This window comes from Crinia signifera, chromosome 9 (assembly GCF_055691185.1).
Source record: "Crinia signifera chromosome 9, ASM5569118v1, whole genome shotgun sequence".
NCBI lineage: Eukaryota > Metazoa > Chordata > Amphibia > Anura > Myobatrachidae > Crinia > Crinia signifera.
In genome coordinates, this window is record NC_139225.1 from 124,013,184 (window position 1) to 124,040,847 (window position 27,664).

Genomic DNA, 27,664 nt, shown 5'->3' on the forward strand with positions numbered 1-27,664 from the left:
ATCATTAGTTTTTAAATCCATTAATTTGTGTACATATTCAGGGGATACGGTCATTGGGTCTACAGCAACTAGGTCAACAGGCAGCGATGTCAACATGGGTTTAGGTCGACATGGGCAAGGTCGACAGTCAAAAGGTCGACATGGGGGTTTTCACTGTTTTTTTGTGTTGACAGGTGGTATTTCATGCCCTACCATCCTCTAGGTCGTGATGGGAGAATAAAATAGTGTGCCCGAAGCATCTCAAACCTTGTCCATGTCGACATTCGCTAAAAGAAAGTGAAAAACTCCATGTCGACCTTTTGACTGTCGACCTTGCCCATGTCAACTTAATGCTTGTGTCGACCTAGACCCATGTTGACCTTGCTGCCTGTCGACCTAATGCATGTCGACCTAGTTGCTGTAGACCAAACGATCCCAACCCATATTCAGTATGTGCATATTTTGTCTAACGTGTAAGGTCAAAGAAAACAGCCCCCAACCCCCCCCCCCCCCCCCCCATCACAATGGCCGCATGCATGCCAATCCTTCACATTGTTACCAAACATTAAAGACCCTTTAACCCCAATAATAAAAAAAAAAAAAAAACATGTCACTGTTATTTGACCACTTCTATCACACAGAACTGACCCTTTAACCTTCAGAGAATATCACATCAGTAAAACATCTGTTGTGGAAGAGAATTGTACTCCGTTACCTGGGTAAGGCACTTATCTGGTTTTACCTGTAAATAAGGATGTCATCTAAAGAGCTGTTGTACTGAATCTGGTACATCCTTATTCCTGCGATATGACTCTGGGGAGGCCATTGGATGAGAGCCGAGGATGAGGTCAACTCTACAACCACAACTTTCCTATCCTGCAGAGATTTAGTTTCATTGGATGGTATGCTAGACTTGGCTGGCGTCAGTATATCGGAAAGCCCTGACTCGGTTTCCTTGTCATAGCTGGTGCTGTTAGCAAGATTAGGGAAATGGTGTACTACAAGTTCTACGTGTGCCGTAGTTTCACCTGCTGCATTAGAGGCAATGCAGGTAAAATTGCCCCGTTCTGTAAACCGGGTGGTGAAAATATCCAAAGTCCCATTCTCATATGATATAGTTCTGGTTGTATTGGAGACTAGCTTTCCATCAGGAGCAATCCATCGTACGTATGGGTCAGGATCACCCACTGCTTTGCACTTTAGGGAGACTCCTTTACCTTCCATGACCTCTTGTTTGGAAGTTCGGTGAGTTATCATAGGTGGTTCGCACACAAATTCTTCTTCCTTTATAGACCAGAAATATTTTCCCATCAGCTCTAGAGGCGAGGCACAGGTTTCTAAATCATCCTCCCTGGTAAGCCTCCTAAGCCACACCAACTCACAGTTGCAGTGGAGAGGATTCCCACCAAAGCTGAGCACCAGTGATGTTAAGGGGGAACCTTTAGTTTTGGCATAAACAGGGATCCTAGAAAATAAAGGATCTGGTGGGATCTTTTTTAGTTTGTTGGAGGTCATATCCAATCTAGCCAACTTATGAAGGTTGGAGAAGATTCCCTCAGGAACGTATTCAATGAGATTGTGATCCAGGCCTACTGTATTAACACTCGAAAGCCTGCCGATAGTCTCCCATGGTATTTCAATAAGATTGTTGTAGGACAGATCTAAATCTTCCAACGTGTCAATGAAGTCGTCAAACGATCCCGGAGCTATGTAATGTAGCTGGTTGTTGCTCAAGATCAAATGGCGGAGGTTAATTAAACCCTTAAAATGGTCTTCATTGACAAACGTTAACCGGTTGCTGTCCAAGTGCAAGGCGTGGAGCCCTTTTAAGTCATAGAATGCATAAGGCATGACTTGACTGATGGTATTTCTGGACAGAGTTAAGTGGATGAGGTCTGTCATGTTAGCAAAATCTTTTCTTCGGAGGGTGGTTATGAAATTGTCCATGAGCCTGAGCTCCGCTGTCCTCCTGTCAATAGTCGGGGGCACAAATAGAAGGCCAGTCTTGGTACAGAGGATGGTGAAGGACGGGTTGACATTCTGACAGGAGCATCTCTTGGGGCACATCATCATGGCCTTAACAGATGTGCTTATAATCAACAGATAAATGGCCAGCCTTTCCATGGTCAGGTGTACAACCTGTAAAGGAAGCACAGAAGTTGCTTTGAGTTATCTTATTAAATAAAGCAAATTTGATTCAATTGCTAAACAAATAAAGTACAGAATGCAAAAAGGCCACAATAGATGTCATTTTATCGCAGTACATATCGAGGTGCATAATATTCTATGGATTATATTCTACATATATTCCATGCATTCAATTCTATGGCTGAATCAGCCCCGAATGCAGGGCTGATAATTCGCAGCCCTGCCGATTATCGGATGACTGCGCATGAGCACAGAGTTTGTTTTTCCAAGTATATCGGGGACAGGGCATAATTCAAGCTATACTGAGCCAGGTTAGTCACCTATTTCATAGTATATTTATGTATTGTATCCATATTATGCACATACAATCTTTATGACTATTATTGATATTACTACTGTACCTAAGGGATAAGAAAAGAGCCTGTGCAATGTTGTACTTCTAAATTGACCACTGGGTGGCAGTGTTTCTCCACCACAAGCAGGCCAGCACCACTGACTTATTTAAGGTTTGCCTATTGAGATTTGCCATGTCCGGCGGCTGCTTGGTAAGTGCTGGTGGATGGCAAGTGGCACACTATCAAAGTACACAATCTGGCTCTGGACCATCGCTGGGGGGAGCTGGGCAAGATGGAATTTAAAGCCTATAACAAATATTTCACACATCCTGGCTCCTGTCTGAAGTCGCACAGATGTGTAGTGTGAGCAGATAAGAGCAGTATTTGCTCTGCCCGTGAAATTCTAATAGCATTCAGCATTTTTATTTCTGGGACATTGTTTTTGGCTTTTGTCGTTTCTATTTTTATTTGTCTTCCGCCTCTGCTGTTATTTAAAAAAAGAAAAAAAGAGAAAAAGGAAAAGAAAACAGCACGGGGTGAAATAAAACCACTAGCGAGATACACAGGGTCACAGGATGGTCCTAGTAGCCCGAAGATAACACATCCACTGAGGTTACATTGGGCCCAGTTCGGACATGCTCGTTAGCCTGCGTATACTCGCTGCCTAGCAAGCGGGTTAACGCCACCCCCGCGAACGCACTCCCACCCTGTCGCCTGAATCCCCGTGATACGCTGCGAGTGGCTGTGCACGCTTGCAGATCGAATTCTTTTTTTGCTCTGTTCGCAAATAAAAGTAAGCCAGGACCTACTTTTAAGAAGCCCGGTCTTCTGCAAATTGGGGGTGGGTGCTGATGTCATGTGACACCATCCGCCTATCATGCACAGGCAGGCGGATGTCAACCCTGGAATGCCCCCTGTCAATCAGGCAGCGAGCACCGCGGTGATTGAGGATTTTGCTAAAGGCGCTCGCTGCGGGTGCTGTCCCCCCACCATCAGGGACAGGGCAGAATTCAGACCTGTGCATTGTAACTTGGTCCTAAGAGTTATTGTAATGAAGAGAAGGAGACTGAATGCCTCCTAAGGAACCCACGGGCTGTCTGACAATGATCCTCTATGTGCAAATAAGTGGAGGGTTGGAGTGTAGTTTGCATAAGAGCAGGGAAAAGGACATTTGTTGTGTGGGATGGCACTTGTAAGGGGAGATGGGTGTAAGGTGAGGTGGGTGTAAGGTGAGGTGAGATGGGTGTAAGGGGAGGTGGGTGAAGGGGAGGTGGGTGTAAGGTGAGGTGGGTGTAAGGTGAGGTGGGTGTAAGGTAAGGTGAGGTGGGTGGGTGTAAGGGGAGGTGGGTGTAAGGGGAGGTGGGTGTAAGGGGAGGTGGGTGTAAGGGGAGGTGGGTGTAAGGTGAGACGGGTGTAAGGGGAGGTGGGTGTAAGGTAAGGGGAGATGGGTGTAAGGGGAGATGAGTGTAAGGGGAGACGGGTGTAAGGTGAGACGGGTGTAAGGGGAGATGGGTGTAAGGTAAGGTGGTTGTACGGTGAGATGGGTGTAAGGTAAGGTGGGTGTAAGGTAAGGTGGGTGTAAGGTGAGACGGTTGTAAGGTGAGACGGTTGTAATGTAAGGTGGTTGTAAGGTGAGATGGTTGTAACTCTATGAAGGTTTGCTACACCTGTCTTTTTGTCTTTCTGCCAGTGATGGCACAACATTGGAAGTAGGAAGCCACTGGGCCTGTCCTTTTGTCTGCTGGTACAATGGAATTACACTGGTCCATTATACTTTCCCAGTGGTATAACCTGGAGTTCAGTTTCCTCCATTCCTCAGACCCTCATCCTCAGAGGTGATTGGGAGAGCCCTAGTGCTGGTTTACACTATGGTCTAGGGCCCCACTCACATTGTATATATACACTGCCTAGCGAGCACCTTAACGTCGCCCCACTTAACGAAAATATGCTGATTACTAGATAGGTGAACAATTCCTTATTGTTGTACATTGAAAGCCCCATCAAATATAGCCTGCATGCTACTGCTAGAGATGGTGGGCTGGCTGTTCTTTTGCTGTCCATGAGCAGGGATTGACTTTTTGGGTGAGATTTAATAGGATGAGAGATTCAGAAAGTGAGAGATTTGGTGAGAAATCTCCAGGTTTTTTAAAGGGGCAATCATTTACACTTCAAAATCAAACTGGTTTTGCGGTGTAAATGATTGCCGCTTTAAAAAAACTGGAGATTTCTCACCAAATCTCTAACTTTTTGAATTTCTCATCCTATTAAATCTCACTCATTATGTCTGATTGTTTGCCCTTCTGCTCGACAGGAGGTTTCTGTCCCCCTGAGCTCGCCTTAGGACACCTGCGTTACGGTTTGACATGTGTACCGCCACAGTCAAACTCAATTCGGCCTTGTCTGGTCAAACCTGAATCACCCCCAATGGTGCATGGGTCAAAGGCCAAATGGAAATTCAGCCTGACCATCGAGACAATTGTCGGTCACTCTCCTGTGTACCCACCAATACAGTGGGTTCTAGATCAGGCTGTATGGGCTGAGGCTAGTTATCTGTAGCAGGGCGGTCTATACACTTGTCGTGTCCTAGTTTCACTATAGTCCCGTTTATCTGGGTGTGTGGTGAGGCATGTGCTGGAACATTATTTACTTATACAGTGAAATGAAGGCACAAATTGTATTGATTTAATAACAGTTTCTTATATAGCGCACACATATTCCGCTTTACAGAGAATATTTAAACATTCACATCAGTCAACCCAGTGGAGCTTACAATCTATATTCCCTCCCACGTGTACACATGCTTACAGACATTCTAGGGTTAATTCTGTTGGAAGCCACTTGACCTACCAGCATATTTTTTGATTATGATATACAGCAGTCGAGCTGAGGATGGCAAGGAATGGCTATTTTCTGTGACGGTAAGCTCCGTACACACAGAGCAATATATTGAGATTCAGCAAGCTAAAAATGCCGGAAAAAACAGTTTTCGGGGTTTTTACCACATTTTCATATGCAGCAAAGCCACATTGCTGGGGGCTTCTCTGCGGGGGGTTATGCCAGTTCCTATTTGGCGTAACCCCATGGAAGCCTATGGGCTTCCCTTCGCGTCCCCCGCCGCCCCGCGCGCCCCCCCGCCGATCTGCGCCGCACCCCCCTCACCTGTGTCCGGGCAGCCTCCTGCTGTGCTGCCCGGACCAGTGATTTCCTCCTGCCTGCACCACTTCTGAGTGCAGGGAGGAGGAAGCGGAGCCCTTACAGCTGTGTAATGGTTCCGGCAGGGAGGGGGGGGGGACCCGGTGCACATCGCCGGGCATCGCTTTTGCGTTAATAATCGCATATGTTACTGCATATGCGATTATTAACTATGCGAATACCGGCGATGTGCACCGGGAATTATTGGTGAATCTCGCCCAGTGTCCCGTTTTCATCAGGATGAAAAGGAGACAATGCCAGGGGAAACAGCTCATCGCCAGGCAAAGCCGCTGGTCGTGGGAGTGCGCTCCCGGCGACAGTTGTCCCGTACACACTGAGCAACCATATCCCTGGCCATAATGGCGGAAATCTCCCAGTGTGTACGGGGACTTAAGGGGTACCAGGTTGTGTGACCCACTGGAGGAGGTGTGTGCGTGGGGACCAATTAGAAGTCACACAGTTATATGACCGCCTATAGCGTGAGCTCAGCAACACCTTGTGCTCTCTCCATTTCTTGCAGCTTATTTTAATATTGCATAGACAGATCACCATAGCAATTTCAGTGGAGGTTGAAGCATAATTATGACTAAAGAGTGATTCACAAGGAAAGACGCCTTACTCCTTACAGATTACTCTTCTGCAAAACTTGTCTGCAGCAACAAACATTTCACAGTGTTGGTACTGTGCTGCTCTGTGCTTTAGCAGATGACAAAGGTTCTTATTTTATTGCTGTTTTTATGGGTTTTTTTTATTTAAATGACGTTCAAGCAACGGTCTCAGACACTTTAACAATGGCGCACAATGCACACTGCGAACGCACAATGAGTTACAACAAAAGGAAATGCATTCAGTGCACTAAGAGCATTTTAGCAAGCACCTACAGTACAACAGTACACTGACTAACACAAGCATTTTAACAAGCACACATCTGCAATCTGCACGCAGAGCTCTGTCATTACACATCCATCACAACGCTGTCTATACGATTAACTCTGGGCTTCTAACTGTGTTATTACCCACACCCTGGGAAGCAGAGGAGCTCAAATTAAGGACCAGTTTGCACAGTTTTGTTATGGAGAGAGGTGAAAAAAACAAGATTCTTTACAGTCTCTGTGATCACCGGAGTAGAGACTGTGTCAGGCTGGGGCATGGCGAGTTTGCACCAGTCCGCCTGTCATTACTGTGGGAGACCTTAATGGTTTTCAGTTGATGGATTCTCTTGAATGACTGCTGATAGTGATTCAGGCAGACGTTTGCTCTAAGTGTCTGTCCTTAAGATCTAACAATTGTTCTTCTCTGAAAGTCAGCACTATGGGTACCCGCTGTGATATCGCTAATCCACATCTTGATCTTCTTTTGCTACCAAGTAAGAGGCCTGCTACAAATTAGTGAGGTGGCTATCCTATGACTCAGCTATCCTATTAGACACGCATTGGACACAAATGTAAAATGGTTTGCTTATACATACATAATCCCATTAACAATGCATTCTTTCATGTGGTGAAAGGTCGACATGCGTTTTTCGCGTTTTTTTTCGTCCTGAATATCAACACAGTCGACATGGACACCGTCAAAGTGTACTGCGTCTTCTCGCTCGCCACACTATTCTATTTTTCCTCCATGCCCTAGGGCAGGGGTCCTCATTGTGTCATATCACATGAATAAAGCATCCAGCATACTATAGATGAAAGTCCAGCATCCAAGAGTCTGGAAATCCATGCACGGATGCTGGAACTTGGTGGGTTCTCTTTACCCTGTGGTAAGCAGAGCACAGAGGGGAAGAAGAAAACACCTAAGCTAAGCAGTGTGGTAAGCAGCAGCCTGCCAGTGTGAGCTCAGGGTACCGTGGCATAATGTGAAATGGGGAACTGTGTGGCATAATGTGAAATGGGGCACTGTGTGCCAGTATGTGAACTATATTAATATGGGGATCACAAATTTCTAGTTGTACCCATGGCCCAGAATTTAACCAATTTATCCATTAACCAGCTATATACAGCCGCAAATCCAACATAAAAAATACTAGAAAGCTTCCGTGCTAGCTATGCCTGTCTGAAAATAAACCTCTCTGGGGTTAATTGATGAGTCAAGACATCCAAAGTTGTATGGAGCAAATATAGAAATATAGATATATTATATTGTTATATAATACTGCTAAACGGTGTCTTGCACAAGCTCAATGATAGCTGGAGTGCGGCCACTCCCTATACCTTCCCTCAAAGCTTTCAATGGCTGCTTGAATCCTCCACAACCTCTCTTGTCCTCAAATACTTGTTCAGGATGACTGCAAGTAATAAAGACACACTCCAGCAGCTCTTCCGGATCCTGTGATGATTGCACAAGGACTACTTCACAGTCTACAGCTGGCAAGGCCCCTGACTCTCAACACACACACCCAAACACACACACAACCACCTTGACACCATGAAGGATTGGGGATAGAGGTAAAAGAGGGAGATTGGCGAGAGGAGACAGAAGAGAGCTAGAGATAGATGGGGCCACAGAGATGAGAGACTGGCAGATAAGGGGAGTGAGGACAGGAAGGACAAAGATGAGACAAAGGAAGATGGAGGGGGGGCGGTTGATGAGAGAGAAAGATGGTGGAGGGAAATAGAGGTGACAGACAAATGTATTTATTAACAGTTCTTATATAGCGCAGCATATTCTTTTGCACTTTACAATAGGAGACAGTGATACAACAAACTGGGTATATTTACAGACAGTTAACGGTATGAGGGCCCTGCTCGCAATCTATAGAAAAGAGAATAAGACAGACCAGAGCAAGGGGGATAGAGATGAAAGAGTGAGAAAAATGGGATGGGGGAACAAAGAATGAGAGATGGGGGTTGGGGGAAAGGAAGAACAGAGATGTGGGGGGGGGGGGGGGTGTGTGACAGATTATAGCTAGCAAGTTGGTGGCACAATAGCTCGCAAACTGGCGAATGATGGATCCAGAATACTAATTGTTGAATAAAGTTTACAGTCTGGTATTAAATTGCTCATTTATCAAAAGCTGATGAGAAAACTATGCTGCCAGCACCTTCAAGTAATTGCCAGTTGTTCCTACTTGTTCACCACAGCAGAATATTCCAGCGCTAAACAAATAATAATATTATTGCATGTGGCTGAACAAATTGAATCCAGCCATGGGCTGAATGATTGGATCCATGAGACTGGGAGAGTTCTGCAAACTGTTAATATGTCCTATAATTACCCAATTCACTTCCATCAATTATTGGTCATCAAGTTCATTATGGGATTACGACCTGCAACACGGGACTGATTGCTTCAGATATACCAGTATGTGACCAGTATTTAGATGAAAGGTTTATCACTCTGATCTGCACATGAAATATGGGTACTTATGTAGTAACTGGGCTGCCGATTTTTTGATTGTATGCCTTAAGTTAAGGCATACAATCAGATGCGATGCGATGCGATATCGCATCGCATCCGATATCGCATCCGATATCGGATGCGATGACCCGATTTTTCCATAGGAATCAATGTTAAAATGATTCCTATGGAAAAATGGGTCCTTTTCATACCCCTACTATCCAAGTGGGCATGGAGTTGGATATAAACCTGTGGCGAGCGTAGCGAGCCACCGAGCCCGAAGCGTGGCGAGCGAAGCGAGCCCCGCGAGGGGACGGTATTCGTCCCCTCGCGGGGCTCGCTTCGCTCGCCACGCTTCGGGCTCGGTGGCTCGCTACGCTCGCCACAGGTTTATATCCAACTCCATGCCCACTTGGATAGTAGGGGTATGAAAAGGACCCATTTTTCCCATTGAATTCCATGTTAAAATGGACTCAGTCCATTTTAACATTGATTCCTATGGAAAAATCGGGTCATCGCATCGCATCGCATCGAATCGCATGGTCGCATGCGATGCGATCTCCCGATCCGACCCGATTTAGAAATCGGCAGCCCAGTTACTACATAAGTACCGAAATATGTGTCACGCAGTCAGTGGCAGATCACAATTAATACAGATGGAAAAGCCGCCCCCATCTAAGGTGCAATATTTGAATTTATTATTGTATAATAAAATTGCTACTGATAGCAGCTTTGCCGGCCTGCCGCTGTGTCTCGAAGCGCTCAATGAAATTCATTAAGTAGCTAATTAACAGAGAGGGGAAGCAACAAAACAAGTCAGCCAGATGCTGCCAGTGTCAGTAAGCGGTACTTAAAGTGAAAATAAAACCAGAAGTAAAAATTGAGCCATATTAAAAATCATAACTAACCGCAGGCATGAGGATGATGCTACTACAGTATTGCTGGGAATTCTATGTGTTTTCCTCATACTTTCCTAATGGCCCGGAGGGTCCAGAAAATTGAGTTCCCCTCTCGGCCCCCTTGGAAGGATAGGCAAAACTCCTGCATTTAGCAGTGCCCTTCGCATTAGCCCCGCACCCCCTACCTCTGCCAGTCAAATACCGGCATTTGCAGCTCTTGAGGAAGGAGGCGGAGTTAAAAGTATGCAAATTGCATCATTTAGTACCACCTCCCTCCCCGTAGAGCCATGAATTGCGGCATTTACTGGAATGAGGTTGGGCGTAAAGACAGCATGCCCCGCCCCCGGAAAACCAGCTGTTGTGAAACTACAAGTCCCATCATGCCTTGCCACAGTTTTGCTATTAGGGAATGCTAAAACTATGGCAAAGCATGCTGGGATGTGTAGTTTCACAACAGCTGGAGGGGCACAGTTTGGACATGCTTTCCCTAAGATTATAGATCATGCACGCACGAAGATCTTGACCTACTGTACCACCACTTATGCCTGGAAAGGAAGGGCTGCCCCACATAAAGCAGATCAGTTCGGAGATGAGATTTTACTTTTGCAATTTTAGTAATTATAACCAAAACCATTACTTTTGGGATATACTAACACACACAAAAATATCTGCTACTAACAGGGTAACACAGGGTTTTTCTATTATTATGGAGTCTAATGGGGTAATCCAATTATCTGCAAGTTTTTTCCCATGGCTTATTTCCAACACCGGCTGAGTACATCAGCAGCTATACTACATACATTAATACAAAATCAGGGGCTGTGAGAAATAGTCTGCTATGGACCGCACCAGTGGCGGCCAAAGCCACATAAGGCGCTGCTGCAATTCCCAATATTATGCTGTGGGGTACCGACCAAATCACAGCGAATGTGGAGGATTTTCAACTCTCCCAGAAGTTTTGTGAGAACGTTCCTAATTTTGGGACAAGTATTTGGATGTACAATATTATTTCTTACTGCATTGTCATCAAATGTCAGACACAGAAAGTGCATGCAACTGTAACACAGTCTGAACTTGCCAACTCAGTTTCAGGAGACTCACCAATTTGGGGGTGGGGGGTTTAATATCTCTAGGCTATTGTGCAAATCCCACCACGTCTTGCTGACGGACCCTGAAGTGGGCGAGATATGTGTCCTGACAGGGTGATTCACCATAAATCACGAGAATGCAGCCCACAATCACGCAAATTGAGATTCTCCTCCTCTATCCTACCTACCACCTCCTCTGCTCAGCAAGTAAGATCCAGATCCATGTAGAAGACTTCTATAAGGCATATCTGTTGGGGGGATGGTACAACCATATACAATACTGGTAATGACCGCTCACAGCTCTAGTACAGTAGCTCAGACTGGCAGCGCCTTGCTCGTACAGCTGACAATACTTCATTCATTAGCGTCACATCTATATTATACCAAGCTATGACCTTCTCATCACATTACTTGACCTTCCCATTTCATCTCTGCAGGAAAGAAGATTCCGATTTGATTTATGAAAGGGAGAACAATAATTATTCCATTGCCATATGAGAATGGCGAAAGAGATGAAAATGAACAAAAACATAAATCTTTTTTCCTCTGAAAAAAGCATTTTGAATGTACGTGTTTTACATTTAAAAAATAATATATTGTTTATATATTTTATGCATTCTGCTATTCCACTCTAAATGCCCAGGCCGGCTGATGTACGACACACATATTGACAGAGACTGAAAGGGGTGTTATTGTGTACTATGTCAGCTCAGTACCCCAGATTTTATGACAATGATAAGAAGCATCCTTATTGGCTGAGGAACAGGCTCATGTATTTGAGTGGCTTCTAAACACACTGTTGCAGAGAATGGAACAGTTTTGACTGGCATGGACACGAATTTACACGGGATTGTGGGATGTGCTAGAATGCGTCCCCTCCAACCCCAGAATTTTCTGTGGTACAGAACTGATATATTTTGTCTTGACCCTGAGCCTTTGATGCCCAGTATGTGATTTCCATCATCATGTGCCCTTTGTGTGCCCCAGAATACCTTCTCATCAGGAAGTCACATGCTCCATTAAGATCTGCATAGATTTATTTATGGGGGTAATAACATTACATGGTGGGGGGATAATGATACAGTCAGTGGCGTAAGTTTGTCCCAGTTGCCCGGAGGCAAGATAAATATTGGTGCCCCTCTCCACCAACACACACACAGCACCTTATATAAATATATGTATGCATGCGTGTGTATGTATTTATGTATGTTTATATCATATCTATATTATGTTTAAATGTGAGGTCTATGGTCCTGCTAGGAGGGGAGTCAGCCACAGAAGCGATATTGACAGCTTTCAATGAACTGATTCAAACTTGCATGGGAGGAGAGGTGCCCCCTTGGGAGCAGGAGCCTGGTGGCAGATGACTCCATTGCCTCCCAGTTATGCCTCTGGATACAGTTAAAAGTCATTGGTACCATAGGTTATAATAAGAAGGAATATGTGAAATGGAGAATACCACATTTGAACCCCTATAAGTTTACAGAATAGCATGCAGTATTGTAACGTATGCCAAGCCTAGTGTCAACTCAATACTAAGTTGCCGATGTTTGGTCCATTTCTCCAGCAACCTGTGGCCACCAACATGGCAGCCCATAGAGGTGCGCAAGAAAATCAAGGTTGTGGTCATTAATGAATTTCTTGTTCTATATTTAGCTTATGTTAATCTGCCAGTCATAAATTAAGGGCTTACAAACAAACAATGAAAATAGTAAACTTGGAACGGTGGCATTTCTGTTGAGCCAAGGAGCCCCCTCACACCTATATCCGCCCATGGGTGCTGTAACATAATTCTTGTCAAATTGAGCATGTATGCATGTCACCTATAGGTAAATTACTCAAATTCTATGAACCTTATAGAAGCATAAAGATAAACAGTATAGTTTATGTATTATACGTATTGTTTCATGAGATGTGACTTCATTTTTTCTTTTTGTATGTTTATTCTCCTGTCAATAAAGTTATCTTGAGAAAAAAAAAAAGAGAAACGCTATGGTGTGGACCTGCTACATACATCACTTGGGCAAAGGCTATGGATGCAGCAAAATGAGGCAGTGCTCCAATTGGCAGAAGAGAACATTCATGTCTACAGTCTCATAAGATGTCTTAGAAGACTTCCATAGTTCAGAGTCCTCCTAGACTTACTGGAGAATAAGCCACTCTCCTGGCTAGGCGGTTATGTGCAAACCACATAACCACCACCTTTCCCTGCCGATCACATCGGTGGGCAGTGGGATGGGTGGCTGTCCCGAAGCTAACAGCTAGCAAGTATGCAAAAGAATGAGACATCCTGATTGGCTGCTCTTCAATTGGCTCTCATATAGTATGCAGTCCTGCAATTTTGCCAGTTTGTCGCACACACATAAGAAGTCTTATATTAATAAACAACTGAAAGTATATACAAAAGAGTATGAACTGAAAGGCTGCCGGATGGCTCCCTGACAGTCGGGATTCTGATGGTCCTTTGTCTGACAATGGAATCCTGACTGTTACAAGCCTGACAGTCAGGATCGTGACTTACAGGGCCTATTTCACCTCGTGGGGGTCCAGGACCCCCATAGAGGGAGTATAAAGTAGGTGGCGAGTCACCGAGCCCGCAAAGAGCTTGAATGCACTATCTCTCTCCTGTCAGGCTCCTGACAGGATTCCGATGTTGGAGAAACAACAGTCGGCGCCTTATACCATACCCGTACAGAAAGAGTATGTACAGAAAGTCTGTATACATTAACACAAGGCCACTACATAAATCATATATGAAGCTTTAGAAATGGGTTTATAGTTAATCTGCATCGCTTTGTGACTGTGATAATGACAAGCAAATGTATGCCTTCTTTATGCTACCCCAAACAAAAGATATATATATATACACACACACACACACAACCTAATAGTGATCTGGCGCCTATATCTCTCAATCAACATCAACAGTTTTAACGGGATTGTTCGTAATCTCCAACACGGTTTAAGAAGAGGCGTTATTCATCCACAAGATGCTTTTTATTAAAAGGTTTTCCAGATGTCAACAGAATACAAAAAATATATATATGTCACAGTGTTGCCGGCACTCACTGTTCCTCAGCATTGGAGTCCTTGCTTGGGTGCCAGCTCCTATACACACGGTTTAGGGGTGCATCAATGTACAGGTAGCAGTCACTCCAGGGTTTGTGCAATAGTGAATTTTAATGGTCTACGCCGTTTCGGACATGTGTCCTGAAGATGGCAGGTACCCGAAACTGTGACCATTGATTGAGTTCTCCAGTGCCTGCAGATCGGAGACACCTCTCAGGTGGTGTCTCACCTCTGTGGTGTCTCAGATCTGTGAGTGTCCTGTGCGGGAAGCGGGTGGGCATCTGACATCCGCTGACATCAGCTGCCCCCCCCCGCACCATTGGGGAATTTCCATGGGAACGCCCAGAGTTGTAATGGGAACACTCACGAAATGCTGGGCGTCCCCATAGGGGAATTCCCTGGTCCACTACCCCATGCCTCCACTATTGTGTGCAAGCGCCTGCCCTGGTGAATAATCTATTTACCGTGGCTGTTCGCACACAGCCGCTGCACACGCTCATAACTGTGCGCAGTTGCGAAAACTCAGAATTGGGGCCAGTATTTAGTAGAATGGACCCACTACAGCCTGCCCCTACTCCACTACACCACCCAGAGCTCAATTCAGAGCCGTATGCCGGGCTGCAAATTCGCATGCCCTGCTGATTATCGAAAAACTGTTTGTGCTCATGGTACACTGTGCGTGGGGTCCCCCTTGTGAGCAGACCATGTGAAGGCAAGGTGATTGACAGGTGCTGGACATTTGGGGGTGTAATGCCGGCTTTTTGGGGGAGTGTCGTCAGCAGCAGCCTCCTCCCCAAGGCCTTCCCAGCACCGAGCGAGCAGGGGGAAAATTAGATGGTGAATGGTTTCCCCCCGTGTGCACGGCTCTGACTGAGGCATAGGGAATAGATCCCAGTGTATATTCCTCAGTGCCCCCATGATTGTCCTTATCCATTGGAAGCATAAAAGTGATGCCAATGTTAACAAATTTACTTGTAAACAGAAAAAACACAAAGCCCATCAATTCCAGTGGGATGTGTTAGCTAAATTGTTGCTATCTGTTATTATTTTTTGCTGTGATGCAAAAGACACCAGCACTGCGGTAAATGCCGCCTCAGGGGGTCTTCCTGACAGGAAATACATCATGGTAGGTTGCAGCGTACAGAACCTGAGACGACACAGCAAGGAGAAAAAGGGCAGACTGGGTGGGACAGGAGGACAAATTAATATACACAGCACATTTATTAATTACTCAGCAGCCGAATCTCTATCTGTTAATATAATAGCATAAACATAAAGCTCAGCAGACAGGAATTGTTGAGAAATAGGAGGAATGCAACGGATTAGCAATTAGAGGGAAATTAATTGCCGGTGCATCTAATAAACTAAAGTGTAATAAATAAAACTGCTTTAAGAAAAGACTAATATCTCCCTGCGGGCCAGAGGTAATTAGGATTAGCTAGTTTTTCATATGGGGATGTAATATTGATCTGCTTTGATTAATAAGCAAGTCTGGGAAATGCATAAATACTTTGTATAGTTTAGTTATAGTTCTATAAGGACACATGGGAAATATTCATCACAAGCAGGGGTAAAACTATCGCTGCTATAGGAAGGGCAGAAACCGCAGGCCCGAGCCACCGATCTCTCCTGCAATGGCGGTAACTCTGCCCCGGTCTGGGTCCATTGCATATCAGAGCTGATGCAATGACTCACAGAAGATCAGAGACCACAGTAGGGCACACATTGTGTAGCAGTTGCACCAGGGGCCTGATTCGTCCCACATGCCTGGTCACGATGTGCCCACAAAACTTTGCAGCCAGTTCACTGAGTGCCCCCTAGCTGTGCAGCCTAGCTACAGAAGCCAGACACAGGCTGGCCATGTTTCCGGTCACATAGCCGCCATAACCCTTTTCTCAAGCGGTCTGGGCACGCTTGCTTTTTCCAGACCGCTCCCAAAAAATGCTGCATCGCTGCCCCCACAAGGGTCTGCCCCCATCGCTACTTAAATTGACCTCAGTTTAAGTGCCCACACATTTGCACGTCCATGGATTTATATAATTCAGACATTCAGGGAGAGTAATCATGCATAGCTCCGTAGTAGGTGGGACGGTAATGATCTTAGGGGGTTTGTCCAGGCATGATTTGTCCTTACAATTGGCTGTCCTGCCGATGATGCAGGAAGCAATGCTAGGGGGCAGAACTGTGACATTGCCACGCCTCTTATGTCCCCTTGTCCCAACTCAACTGATTCTGGTTCACTTGCAAAAGCAAATACTCTCTCTAATGGACAAAACAATGTGCACTGAAGATGGGGCAGATATAACAACATGTGCAGAGGGAGTTTATTTATTTGGTACTTGTTTCCTAGAACGGCGCCCACTAAGCTATTTGCTTAGTGGGCTATTCTGCGTAGTGAAATCACTGCTCTGTGTGCCCCAGGGCATCGCATCGCACCTCCCGCAAAATCGCATGCGATCGTATGCGATTTTATAGGGTATGCGATGGCATTACATTAGGTATACAATAATATAATATAATTGTATACCTAATGTATACGCACCCCCCACCCCCACCCCGAAGCGTGGCGAGCGCAGCGAGGGGCGGCGGTACACGTCCTTCGACCTTTTCTTACCCCCACTACTGTTAATTTTATACAGTGTGGTGAGCGCAGCGAGGGGACGCGGAATACATGTAAAGTAATCCGCTGCGCTCGCCACGCATCGGGCTCGGTGGCTCGCCACACTATATAAAATCAGCTCCACGCCGACGTGGATAGTAGGGGTATGAAAAAGTCGAAGGACGCGTTCTGCCGCCACTCGCCACGCTTCGGGGTGGCGTTGATAGTGTGGGGGGGGGGGTGCGTCAAACCTATTTTTAGGTCATACAATCATATCATTGTATAGCTAATGTCATGGCATCGCAAACCCTATAACATCGCATGCGATTTTGCGGGAAGTGTGATGCAATGCGATGCGATATAGTGGGGAAAAAATACCATTGAAAAATGACATAGAAAAATCGCATCACATGCCGCTATAATGGCCCATGCGATGCGATGCGATTTCCCTATGGTGCCGTACGTAGAAAATCTGGGCGCCGTTCTAGGAAACAAGTACCAATTATTTATTTACAGTTTCTTATATAGCGCAGCAGATTCCGTTGCGCTTTACAATAGTAGACAGTGATAAAACAAACTGGGTAACAGACAGACTTGGAGAGATAGATTTGGGTGATTTTGTTTCTGTGCAAGGTAAATACTGGCTGATTTATTTTTACACTGCAATATAGATATCCGTTTGAAGTACAAACCCCACCCAAATCTAACTTCACCCCCCCCCCCCCCCCCCCCCCCCCTGCAGTACACATGGTTTTGTCCATTAAAGAGAGGATTTGCTTTTGCAAGTGAACCAGAAGCAGACCTGTTTATGGTCCAGGGATGCCTGCAAGGAAAATCAGGTTGCTGACATCAGTTTGAAGGGTAGTTAGTTACAGAGTTAAAATTTTGTATTATTTAGAACACTAGCCACAACAAGATTCTCAGCAGCAAACCTATATTATAGAATTACAGATTCCAAACAAGAGTGAATATACAGGTATGTGCGTGCTGCCAGTAAGTTCTGACTTCCTTCAGAGAAATAACAGCTGCTAAATGCTCCCAGTTCTTCCTTGCAGTATTTTGGAAATATTTGAGGCCTCTTAGTATGCATTCCGCGTGCCAGATTATTTCAATTCCGTTCCTTAAATGCAATTCTTTTTATATGTTTTAGATTGTTGTCTTGTTGAAATATCCAACCTCATTTTAGCAATTTGCTCTCAGACTGTGGATCTACAGCTTCTAGAATGTGTCATTATTTAGTTTACTGACATTGAAACAATAAAACAGGTAAAAAAAAAGAGAGTATTAAACTGCTCTCTACAAAACAAATTCAAATTCAGGAGAACATGACGCTGGGAAATGTACAAAGCTATAACATACCATATGAGAAGATAAAGTAGGGGGGGTGACATAGATAATCATGTTGTTATGCCTCTTTGCCATCATTTTGCCATCATTTGCCACTGTAGGTTGCAGCACTTAGAGGGCAGCTGGATCCAGTACTGAAGCAGAAGTTCCCTATGTACGGTACTGGGCTGACCCCATCCCCAACATGCAACATGGCGTGGTGCCATCAACACCTGCAAAGTTCCCACCAGGTCCAGTCCCTGGGCACCACCATATTGGATTCTATCAGTTGACTAATAAACTGCCAATGGGAACAGGTCCTTCATTCAGCTGCCGGCTTCTTTCAATCCCAGTCCAGCTCAAAGTATAAAAAGGCTAATGGTACAGCTCCAAGTGGCCTGAACAACGACACTTCTACTGTGTGATCTCTAGGCTCCTGGCTACAGGAAGTCAAAACAGCCCTATTCCAGGTTACTTGGAACCCCGAGCCTAGTTGAGTTATCTGGGAGTAATACCGGTTCTAGTTGGTTTACCGCAATACTAGTTTTAGCCCTTTTTTCTGGAACACCGGTTCCAGCTGGTCACCACCTACAATGCACCTAGATGACAGTACCAGCCATAGCACAAGTCTAAGCTAATCACATGAACACCGGTACAAGTCTGGACCTTAGTTATAATAGAACTAGTCCGGCTCCCTGATTCCAATACTATTGTCAAATCGGCTTCTACACTAATTTCTATTAGACCACTATTATATGAAGATGAAGTACATACAGCCATCCCATTTCCAGCTACAAAAAAATACCGGTGAGCGGATATCTTGGGAGAGCCAAAGCCTCTAATCTTGACACAGAGGGGTCATTTTGTTGGTCCTGACGACGGGAGTAATCAGCGTTGACCGTTTTGACACAGTAAAGTTCACATTTATGTACATGAGACCCGGAGTGACGCCTGTTTGTTCCTGGCTGTATTGGTGGTTTCTCTAACAGTGAGCGGGGTGTGCCAGACATTTCTGTTGTGACATATATATATATATATATATATATATATATATATACACATATATAAATATATATATATGTATATATATATATATATATATATATATATATATGTGTTTGTCTATATGTGAATATTTCCACAGTTTCAAGGTGAAACTGCCAAATCTTACACCAGGCATGTCCAAATGATGGCCCTCCAGCTGTTGTGAAACTACACGTCCCATAATGCCTTTTCACAGTTTTGCAATTAGCTAATGCTAAAACTAAGGCAATGCATGATGGGAACTGTAGTTTCACAACAGCTGGAGGGCCATAGTTTGGACATGCCTGTCTTACACAGTTATACAGTATTGTAAAAATAAGCTGTTAGATCGCAATGCAAGAAATTAAAAATATTGAAACCATATTTTTTTGGGACCACCTTTTGCCTTGACAGCAGCATCAATTCTCCTAGGTACACTTGCACACGGTCAAGGATTGTATGTGTATGATTGTCAGGTGTATGATTAAAAAAACATACCAAACAGGTGATAACGATAATCATTTTCATATGTAGGTTAAAACACAATCATTGAATGAAACAGAAACAGATTTGTTGGAGGCTTAAAACAAACTGGTTGAGGAACAGCCTAGCACTGCCACAAATCATACACCATAGCAAGACACAAACTAGCTATACTGCATCAGTGAAGTCTCTCCCAGGCAGGGATTTCAAAGCAGACTGGGGTTTTGAAGATCTGCTGCTGAAGCTCTCATGAAGAAGCACAAACAATGGGCAATGTTAAGGACCACAGACACAGTAGTAAGCCAAGGAACCAGTGCATCAAATGAAAAACACATCATCAGTACTTCCCTTCTAAATAGGAAGATGTCCAGCAGTGCCATCAGCTCAGAACTGGCAGAAAACAGTGGGACCCTACTGTTCAGAGAAGTTTTGACAGAAGTGGTCTTCATGGTAGAATTGTGGCCAAGGAGCCATACCATCGATGTGGAAACAACGCCAGGTGACTTAAACATGCCCAAAAACATAGGAACTGGATCTCCCATCTTGGTCTGCCCTCCAAATCCAGTTCTCGCAGGGCTTTGATCGTTCCATCAAACCAAGCTTAATTTTGGTGCCTGTGTTCTGTCACTGTGCCACAAATAATGCATTTTGTTATATACACAAACACCATAGGTATACAACTGCTCCCCTCTTAGCCATCTATTTGCATCTGGTTAGCTATGCTATTCAGAGTGCTGATGAGCCAATCATGGGATGGGGTCAGTACAGCTAGGTCCATCTTTGAGAAGCAGAAATCAGTCCACCAAGGGAGGCTTTACTGGGCGCACACAAAAAAGAAAAACCTCTGAGTATGCCAGAGTTCACACAAATCAAAGTTTCACCCTCATTGGGGGTCATCAGGATGTGAACTTTTCAATTTAGGGGGGGTATTCAATGTGTGTCGATATTTCCACCATTCAGAAATATCAGCACATTTTTCGACAAAGAACAGGTCGAATTTACATTCCACCTATTCAATCTATCCGACTGTCGGAAAATTTAAAAAATGGTTGCTGATTGTCGAAAATGGCCACAGATTCGAAAATAAAGCGGCCATTTTGACAATGCAGATTTAACTTTAAAAAAAATAAAATCTGCATGGGCGCCATTGTGGAAAAAAATGGACATATCAGCTAGGTGTGTGCCGATATTTCCGACTGTTGGAAATAAAGGCACACATTGAATATCGCCGTTAGTATGTGATATTCTATAAAAGCAGCCTTATTAAATCCAGGGCCAATTTTGCAATTCAATGTTCGATGTTAATATTCTTATTTTAAAGTGGCCCACCATTGGATCTGCTACTAGCGCTAGGGCTGTTGAACCTGACTAGACGTTGGAACTGGAAGGGTTAAAACATAAGTATTCCCAGTGCAAATATTGCATCAGTGGATTCTACACTCGCTTGCAAAACAGACAATTTACAACTGCATCACATAACTACTGTGTATAAGGTTCTCTCAAGAGAGGAATACAAGACACAAAGAAATACTTTCTTCACCTTGTTAGAGCACCTCTTTGTTATCAGTCTGGATCCTTGTGTCCCCTGTAGGCAATTGAGGCCGGGAATCCGTGTCCTGCCAACATGTGAGATTCCGGGCAGATTTATGAAGGGGTACAAATGTATATTATGGGCTTAATATCACTTCGTCTGTTGCATGAAATGAATTATTAAAACCCAATTCTAACAGAAATGGTTTTTGATCATTAGGATTTTTATTTTGTTCTTTTTTAATATTTTTATATGTGCATATGTTATCTGTTATTGAAATTTATATAGTAAAATGAGTTTGGAACCGATAGCACTACATTATGTGTGATTATATGGAAAATAGAAGTATTTTGGAATCGGTACAAACAGGCAACAAATGTTAGGTACTAGTGGGGTGGGTTAGGCTGTGGGGAGGAAGGATTAGGTTTGTGGGGGGGGGGGGTAGGGGAAAGGTAAGTATACTTACCTGACCCCTGTTGGGATTCCCTTCCTCTGGATGCTAGCATCCGACTGCCAGAATCCCGCAAGCCGGTCATCCGTATATATCCTGAAGAATATTATTCAAGCAAATGAGTGTAGTAGCTGCATTCAGAGAAGGCTATAGTAATAGTCAATGCAGGACCTTTTTGTGCATGAATCAAAGCTATTGCAGTGTGAGATATAGGCATATTTTAGACTTGTTTCTTATTTGTATGTAACAAATTTGGAAACAGACTGAATATGGCAGATAAATAAATACCTCTTTCCCACGTGGACGCGGGTAATTGCTGGGTTGCTAATGTGTTGTCCCAAGTCGAGGTACAGTGTGTAAGCACCAAAGCTTATAACCCAGGTCGACCAACCCGGCAGTTTGACCAGGGTTATGAGACTGGTTAAACCCCGGTTGCCCTCTGTATAAGGAGGATGACACCTAGACAAGGATCTTGGGTGGGCTTTGTCATCTTGTGGGCAGAGCGGTTAGTTAGTGCAGGTAGCATCTGTTGGCTACTGACAATATTATTAGCGTCTGCTTCTGAAAGATTACATTTTTGGCGGCTACATGATATTCATGATGAAGTGGTAGAAAGTCATTCAGTAACGTGGGCCTTGACATATGGTGAGAGCTGTGGGTAAAGGTTATACTGAAATCCAAAGATAGGTTTCCAAGAGAAGTGGTAGGGCAACCGAGATGCTGCGAGTGGACCTCCCTTCCCGAAAACTCCATCTCACGCCAGCCATCCGCCCCTCAAACAAGTCCGTATGCACATCTCTTGCTTAAATATTTAAGGGGACACGCGGCCACTGCACTATTTACAGAGTACCAGACTGACTCTATATATAGAGAGAGAGAGAGAGAGAGAGAGAGAGAGATAGAGAGATAGAGCAGCGGAGGACATAGGACTGAACCTTGTAAAGCTGAGTTGAGCTGTATACTATGAAAAGACGGCACAAAGAGACATTTTAGAAGTAGGAAGACACTTAGGGAAGGACAATGAACTGATGACCTAAGTAGTGTCACTTATGTATGAGAAGATAGGGATCAACAATGCCAAAAGTCGCAGATATCCAGGAGAATTAGATGTGGGTAATGGCCTTTAGACTTAGCAGTGATCAAATCATTGGCCACTTTAGTCAGTGCAGTCCCTGTGGGGGGCTGGAAGAGTGGGACAGATTGAAGTGAGTTCAATGAGTTTTGAGAGGTAAGAAAGTGTGTGCGGTGGGTGTAGACCAGACTTTCAAGAAGCTTGGAAGGTGAGGAATCTGAGAGAACTGAGATGGTAATTTCAGCAACAATTTAAGTCCGATTTTTTTTTTCCTTCAGAATAATAGAAATCACTGCATTATTATTGATGGGAATATCCAGTACAAGACAGAAATAGATTAAATATTTTAGTTAGTATGAGCACAGGAGACAGGGAATGACTGATTTCTGAGGGTATAAGATCAAAAGGGGAGATAGTTGAGTATAACTTTCATGTACATGTGGGATCAATTGAAGAGAAGGCACCGTATGGCTCAGGAAGGAATCGAGCTGGTTGCTAGCTGAAGATGAGTATGCAATTTTATTTCAGATGTTATCAGTCTTGTCCTTCAAGTATGTAAGAAGAAACGCTTGGCATGGATGATGAATGTTTGTTTGCCAGCATGCAGAGAATTTAGATATGAGCGGTCAATCCAAGAATTGGAGAACGGTATTAGAAGTACCAGATTTATGCCAGTGACTCAGGAGAGTTTTAGTAGACCTGTTGACCATCTAAGTCCATGTGCAGCATGAAGAGTAGCTGAAGCCACCACAAAGGTGGAGAGCTTGCAAGTGACCAGGTCATGATCCATGAGTGGATAAAATTAGAAACTTAGCATAGTCTATGGCAGAGGTTCTCAAACTGTGGGTCCTGACCCCAAAGTGGGTCCCGACCTGCTCAGCATGGGGTCCCAACTCCATGTTGCTGACCATCAGACTGATGGTCAATCTCAGTCAATGGTTCAAGGTGTCTGAAAATCTGTTGAATTGTCTGTTATTTTAGACTCCTCCCATCATTCTGTGCCCCCACAATGCTGCCATGTATGTGCTGTCTGCTGACTACACATGTGATGTGATGACCTTCTGCGGTATCTTGCTGGGGTCCTGTCATTATTTTTATTGTCTGATGGTCCCAGAGCAAAATAGTTTGAGGACTCCTAGTCTAGAAAATTACACTACCAGGCATTGACCATCCTGATGAATAAAAGTGTCTGTGCATTGGGAGAGGCCGAGTCAGGGAGAAGAGTGTCGTTCGGAAAGACAAAGAGGATGTGGACAACCCCGCCAAACGCGAGGTTGTTCAGAGGCCCCTGCAAACTGCAGTTGTGAACCCACCTACAAATCGTTCCTCATACTGACCCACACTAGGAATGTCCATTATCAATTAACAGTTATCCACAAATAGCCATGCCCATCTCTACCCCAATGCGAGTTAAACAGCAAGGAAATATGCTAATTATTTCACCTATAATGCATTATGATGGTACATAATGTATGTTTGGTCTGCCTAATCCTAAAACTTTGGACATTTAGTGGCCTGCCCATCTGAGCATGATAGGAGTGGCAGCACAGCCAGTTGCCAGCAGAGTAGGGAAGGCGCCCCTTTAGACGCAGTGCCCTCCTAAAACACTAAAAACGCTTACCCTATTGCCCTGGCTGACTTGAGAGCCATTGGAGTGGAGCAGCCGAACAGAGGCTTAGAGGCTGTTGTCCCAGACAGGCAGATTACAAACATGAAAAATGCTATAAATGACCATACTCTGCACCAGATGCCTAACACATCCCATGACATATAAGACTAGCTGCCTGCTGACTGCTGCAGCTAACTATGGGGTAGATGTATGAAGCAGTGATAAGGGAGAAGTGATACAGTGCCTGGTACATTATCACCGGCCAATCAGCTCCTGACTGAAGTTAAAGCCTGGGATTAAAAAGGGACAGTTAGGAGCTGATTGGCCGGTAATAATGTACCAGGCACTTTATCACTTCTCCTCCCTTATCACTGCTTAAGGGAGAATAGAACAGCTGCAGCCGTAGGCTTTACTCACACAGCACCACCACTATGAACATGAACCCGAAGCGTGGCGAGCGGTGGCGGTACGTGTCCTCCGACCTTTTCATATCCCCACTATCCACGTCGGCGTGGAGTTCATTTTATATAGTGTGGCGAGCGCAGCGAGCCACCGAGCCCGAAGTGTGGCGAGCCCCGCGAGGGGACGCGGAATACATGTAAAGTAATATGCGTCCACACGCCACGCTTCGGGCTTGGTGGCTCGTTGCGCTCGCCACACTATATAAAATCAACTCCACGCCGACGTGGATAGTGGAGGTATGAAAAGGTCGGAGGATGCGTACCGCCGCCCCTCGCGGACTCGCTGCGCACGCCACGCTTCGGGTTGGCGTTCATACTGGGGGTGGCGTGGGGGTGCATTTAACATTGTAAGCACACATTAGGGTGCTTATACAATTTAAAATCGTATAGGGGGTTTATACAATTTTAAACCGCACCTGGTGTATGGCATGCGATGCGATTAAAAGTCGTGCGACTTAATATCGGGGGCGCCGTGATAATACACAAGTACCAAATACAGTATTTATAAATAAAGTGTTATTTAATGAATTCTTGTTTTAATTGTTTAAATTGTCTAAAGGCAAACAAAATCAACTCTCCCCCCCCCCCCCCCCCCCCCCCGCCCACACACACATGCGTGTTATTGGTGATCTGAGGGAAAGTCTCGGAAACGCTCTCCCATGCATGTAATGGCTGTGTGGACATGTAGACAATTATTCCAATGACAGTGTGATCTCTCAGCTGGACACTTACAGTGATCGGTGACTGTTGGGTTCAGCTCTGGCTAGTTCTCACGCAATTCTATCAGTAATGCGTCTTCGTTTTCCAAGTCAGTCCTGTCATACAGAGTTCTGTGCGGAAGATTTCCTGATATATAGTCTGATTAGATTTCTTATGCTGTGTAAGAAGTATTTCTACTTCTATACCTGTACTTTGTTTACTGCTATTGGCTCCCAATGACTTAAGCCGGTGCAGGATGTCACTGGATAGTGCTGTAGATCAAGTGCCAGCTCCTGCACAGTGACAGGAGCCTGGTGCTGGACTTAGAGGCCAATTCAGACCTGATCATAGGGTGGCAAAAAGTTGCAGTGACACTGTCACTGTGTCATCAGCTTGCACCCTCCCTGAGTGATGGCCCACCCCTATGCACGGCTTCAAATGACAAGAGGGGGAAAGACACTCACCATTGAATGGATCCCCCCATGTGCAGTGCCGCCTGTCAATACTTCAATACTTACTCAGCGTTGCGATGGCCATGGGGAGATCGGGGCCACTGATGTCAGCGGCCTTCCTCCCAATGGCAGGGCCTGCATGCACTTTTGTGCGACACTCCCAGAAACACTCGGGTGCTTCCCACAAAAGCCGCCCAGCTGTCAATCAGGCCGTCGCTGACTATATCCGCAAGGTGGGCTTGAGAATGCGCACTACGGGCCGTGTGCATTCATGGAATTTGAAGCCCTGCGATCAGGGCTGAATCAGTCCCTTAATGTTACAGTGCAGCACCCAGATTCCCTGGAGCCCCGGACCCCGGACTAGGACCCTGGAGGCCTGGACCCAGGGACCTACCGACGGGCTCAAGATAGGTAAGTATCAGTATGTGTGGGCTTTGGATGTATTACAGTTTTATTTTTATTGTGTGTCTATGTGTTTATTTGACTACTTTTATTACTGTGGAACTACAAGTGTCAGCGGGCCCTAATGCCCCACATGCTGGGACTTGTGGTTCTCCAAGTCCCACGCATGTGGTGCAGGCTTGCTGGGACTCATAGTTCCACAGCAATACAGAATAGTTTTTCTATTTTTTTACACAATCATCAGCTCGATGCCCACCGCCCAGGGGCATCGAGGACAGCCCTGGGCTTCAGCATGGCCAGGTAAGTTCTGGAGGGGGGGCCCCTTCTTTGGGGGGGTCCCCACTCCCCCAGGACCCCTGCCCATGCTGACCGGTCATGGGGTGAATGCTTTGGCCGGGGGGACTTGTATAAAAAGTCTCCCCCCGGCTGTGGCATTACCCTGCTGGCTGGTTGGGCCCGGTGCTGGTTCTTGAAATACGGGGGACCCCCTAGACATTTTGTCCCCCGTATTTTGGGAACCAGGACCGGCCCTTGAGCCTGGTGCTGGATTTATAAAATCCAGGGAACCCCAACTTGTTTGTTCCTGTGATTTTATGAAACCAGGACCGGCTCTTTGAGCCCGGGGCTGGTTATGCTCAGGACCCCACGCCGTTTTTTTCCCGTTTTTTTTTAAACCTCTTTTTTGGACAGAACCATGCACAGATCACATTGATCTGTGCATGGTTCTGTCAAATTCGCCAGCCAGAACCTGGTCTAATTTTTGGGCGATTTTTGGTAACCTTTACCAAAAATCGTACCCTATTACATGTGCGTGTTAGATTCTTTCCAATGGGAAAACATCTGTATGCGAATTGAAGTGTGACTAAAAACGGCACTTCAAAACGTGCGATTTCGCGGCAAAAAGTGTAAATTCTTTGCCGCGAATCGCACCCTATAAAATATGCGAAAACGGTTGTTTTTGTGAAAAAAAATCGCAAAAAAAAACCACACCCTATTACATTTCGCCCCATATGGTTGATATACATTAGATCAACAGATGAAAGGCTGACAGTAGTGAAGGCTGACAGGTTCAAACAGTCAACAAGACAATGGTAATAAACCCCAAAGATGTTCAACACATGAGGCGGGAAGTAATAGTGTCTGAGTTGAGCCGGAATCACATAACGGCTCGGATGTTTTTATAAAGGGGAAATAATTTACAATACATTGTTTGTTCAGCATCCTGCATGGCCGCTGACCTTGGGTACTATTACATCCCGCCCATGTATTTGGGGTTATCACGTTACCATTGTCAACTTTTTGTATCTCTCTCTACCTAATATATGTTGACCATATGTTGTTGAACTAGTTTTCTGTCTTCTTGGACATTGTTTATCCCAGCTTCAATACTGCATTTAGGTCTGTCCCATATCAATGATGAATGATACTCGTGTGCTGTGGGCATGATTTCGGTCTGTCCCTACCTGTGTGCTCCAGGGGTATGTATCACTATTTTGGTGCTAATATCCAG

At 45.0% G+C, this 27,664-nt stretch overlaps 1 protein-coding gene across 6 annotated transcripts in view; it reads right to left on the reverse strand.

Moving 5' to 3' along the window:
• The window catches only part of LOC146035936 (leucine-rich repeat and fibronectin type III domain-containing protein 1-like protein), a 425,701-nt gene that overhangs the window by 61,810 nt on the left and 336,227 nt on the right, over positions 1 to 27,664 (reverse strand). For all 6 annotated transcript variants that reach the window (XM_083159657.1, XM_083159653.1, XM_083159655.1 and 3 more), the window contains one exon: positions 722 to 2,118. In XM_083159657.1, the coding sequence (XP_083015783.1) occupies positions 722 to 2,103 (1,382 nt within the window). In that variant the 5' untranslated portion in view covers positions 2,104 to 2,118. The remainder of the gene's footprint in view (positions 1 to 721; positions 2,119 to 27,664) is intronic.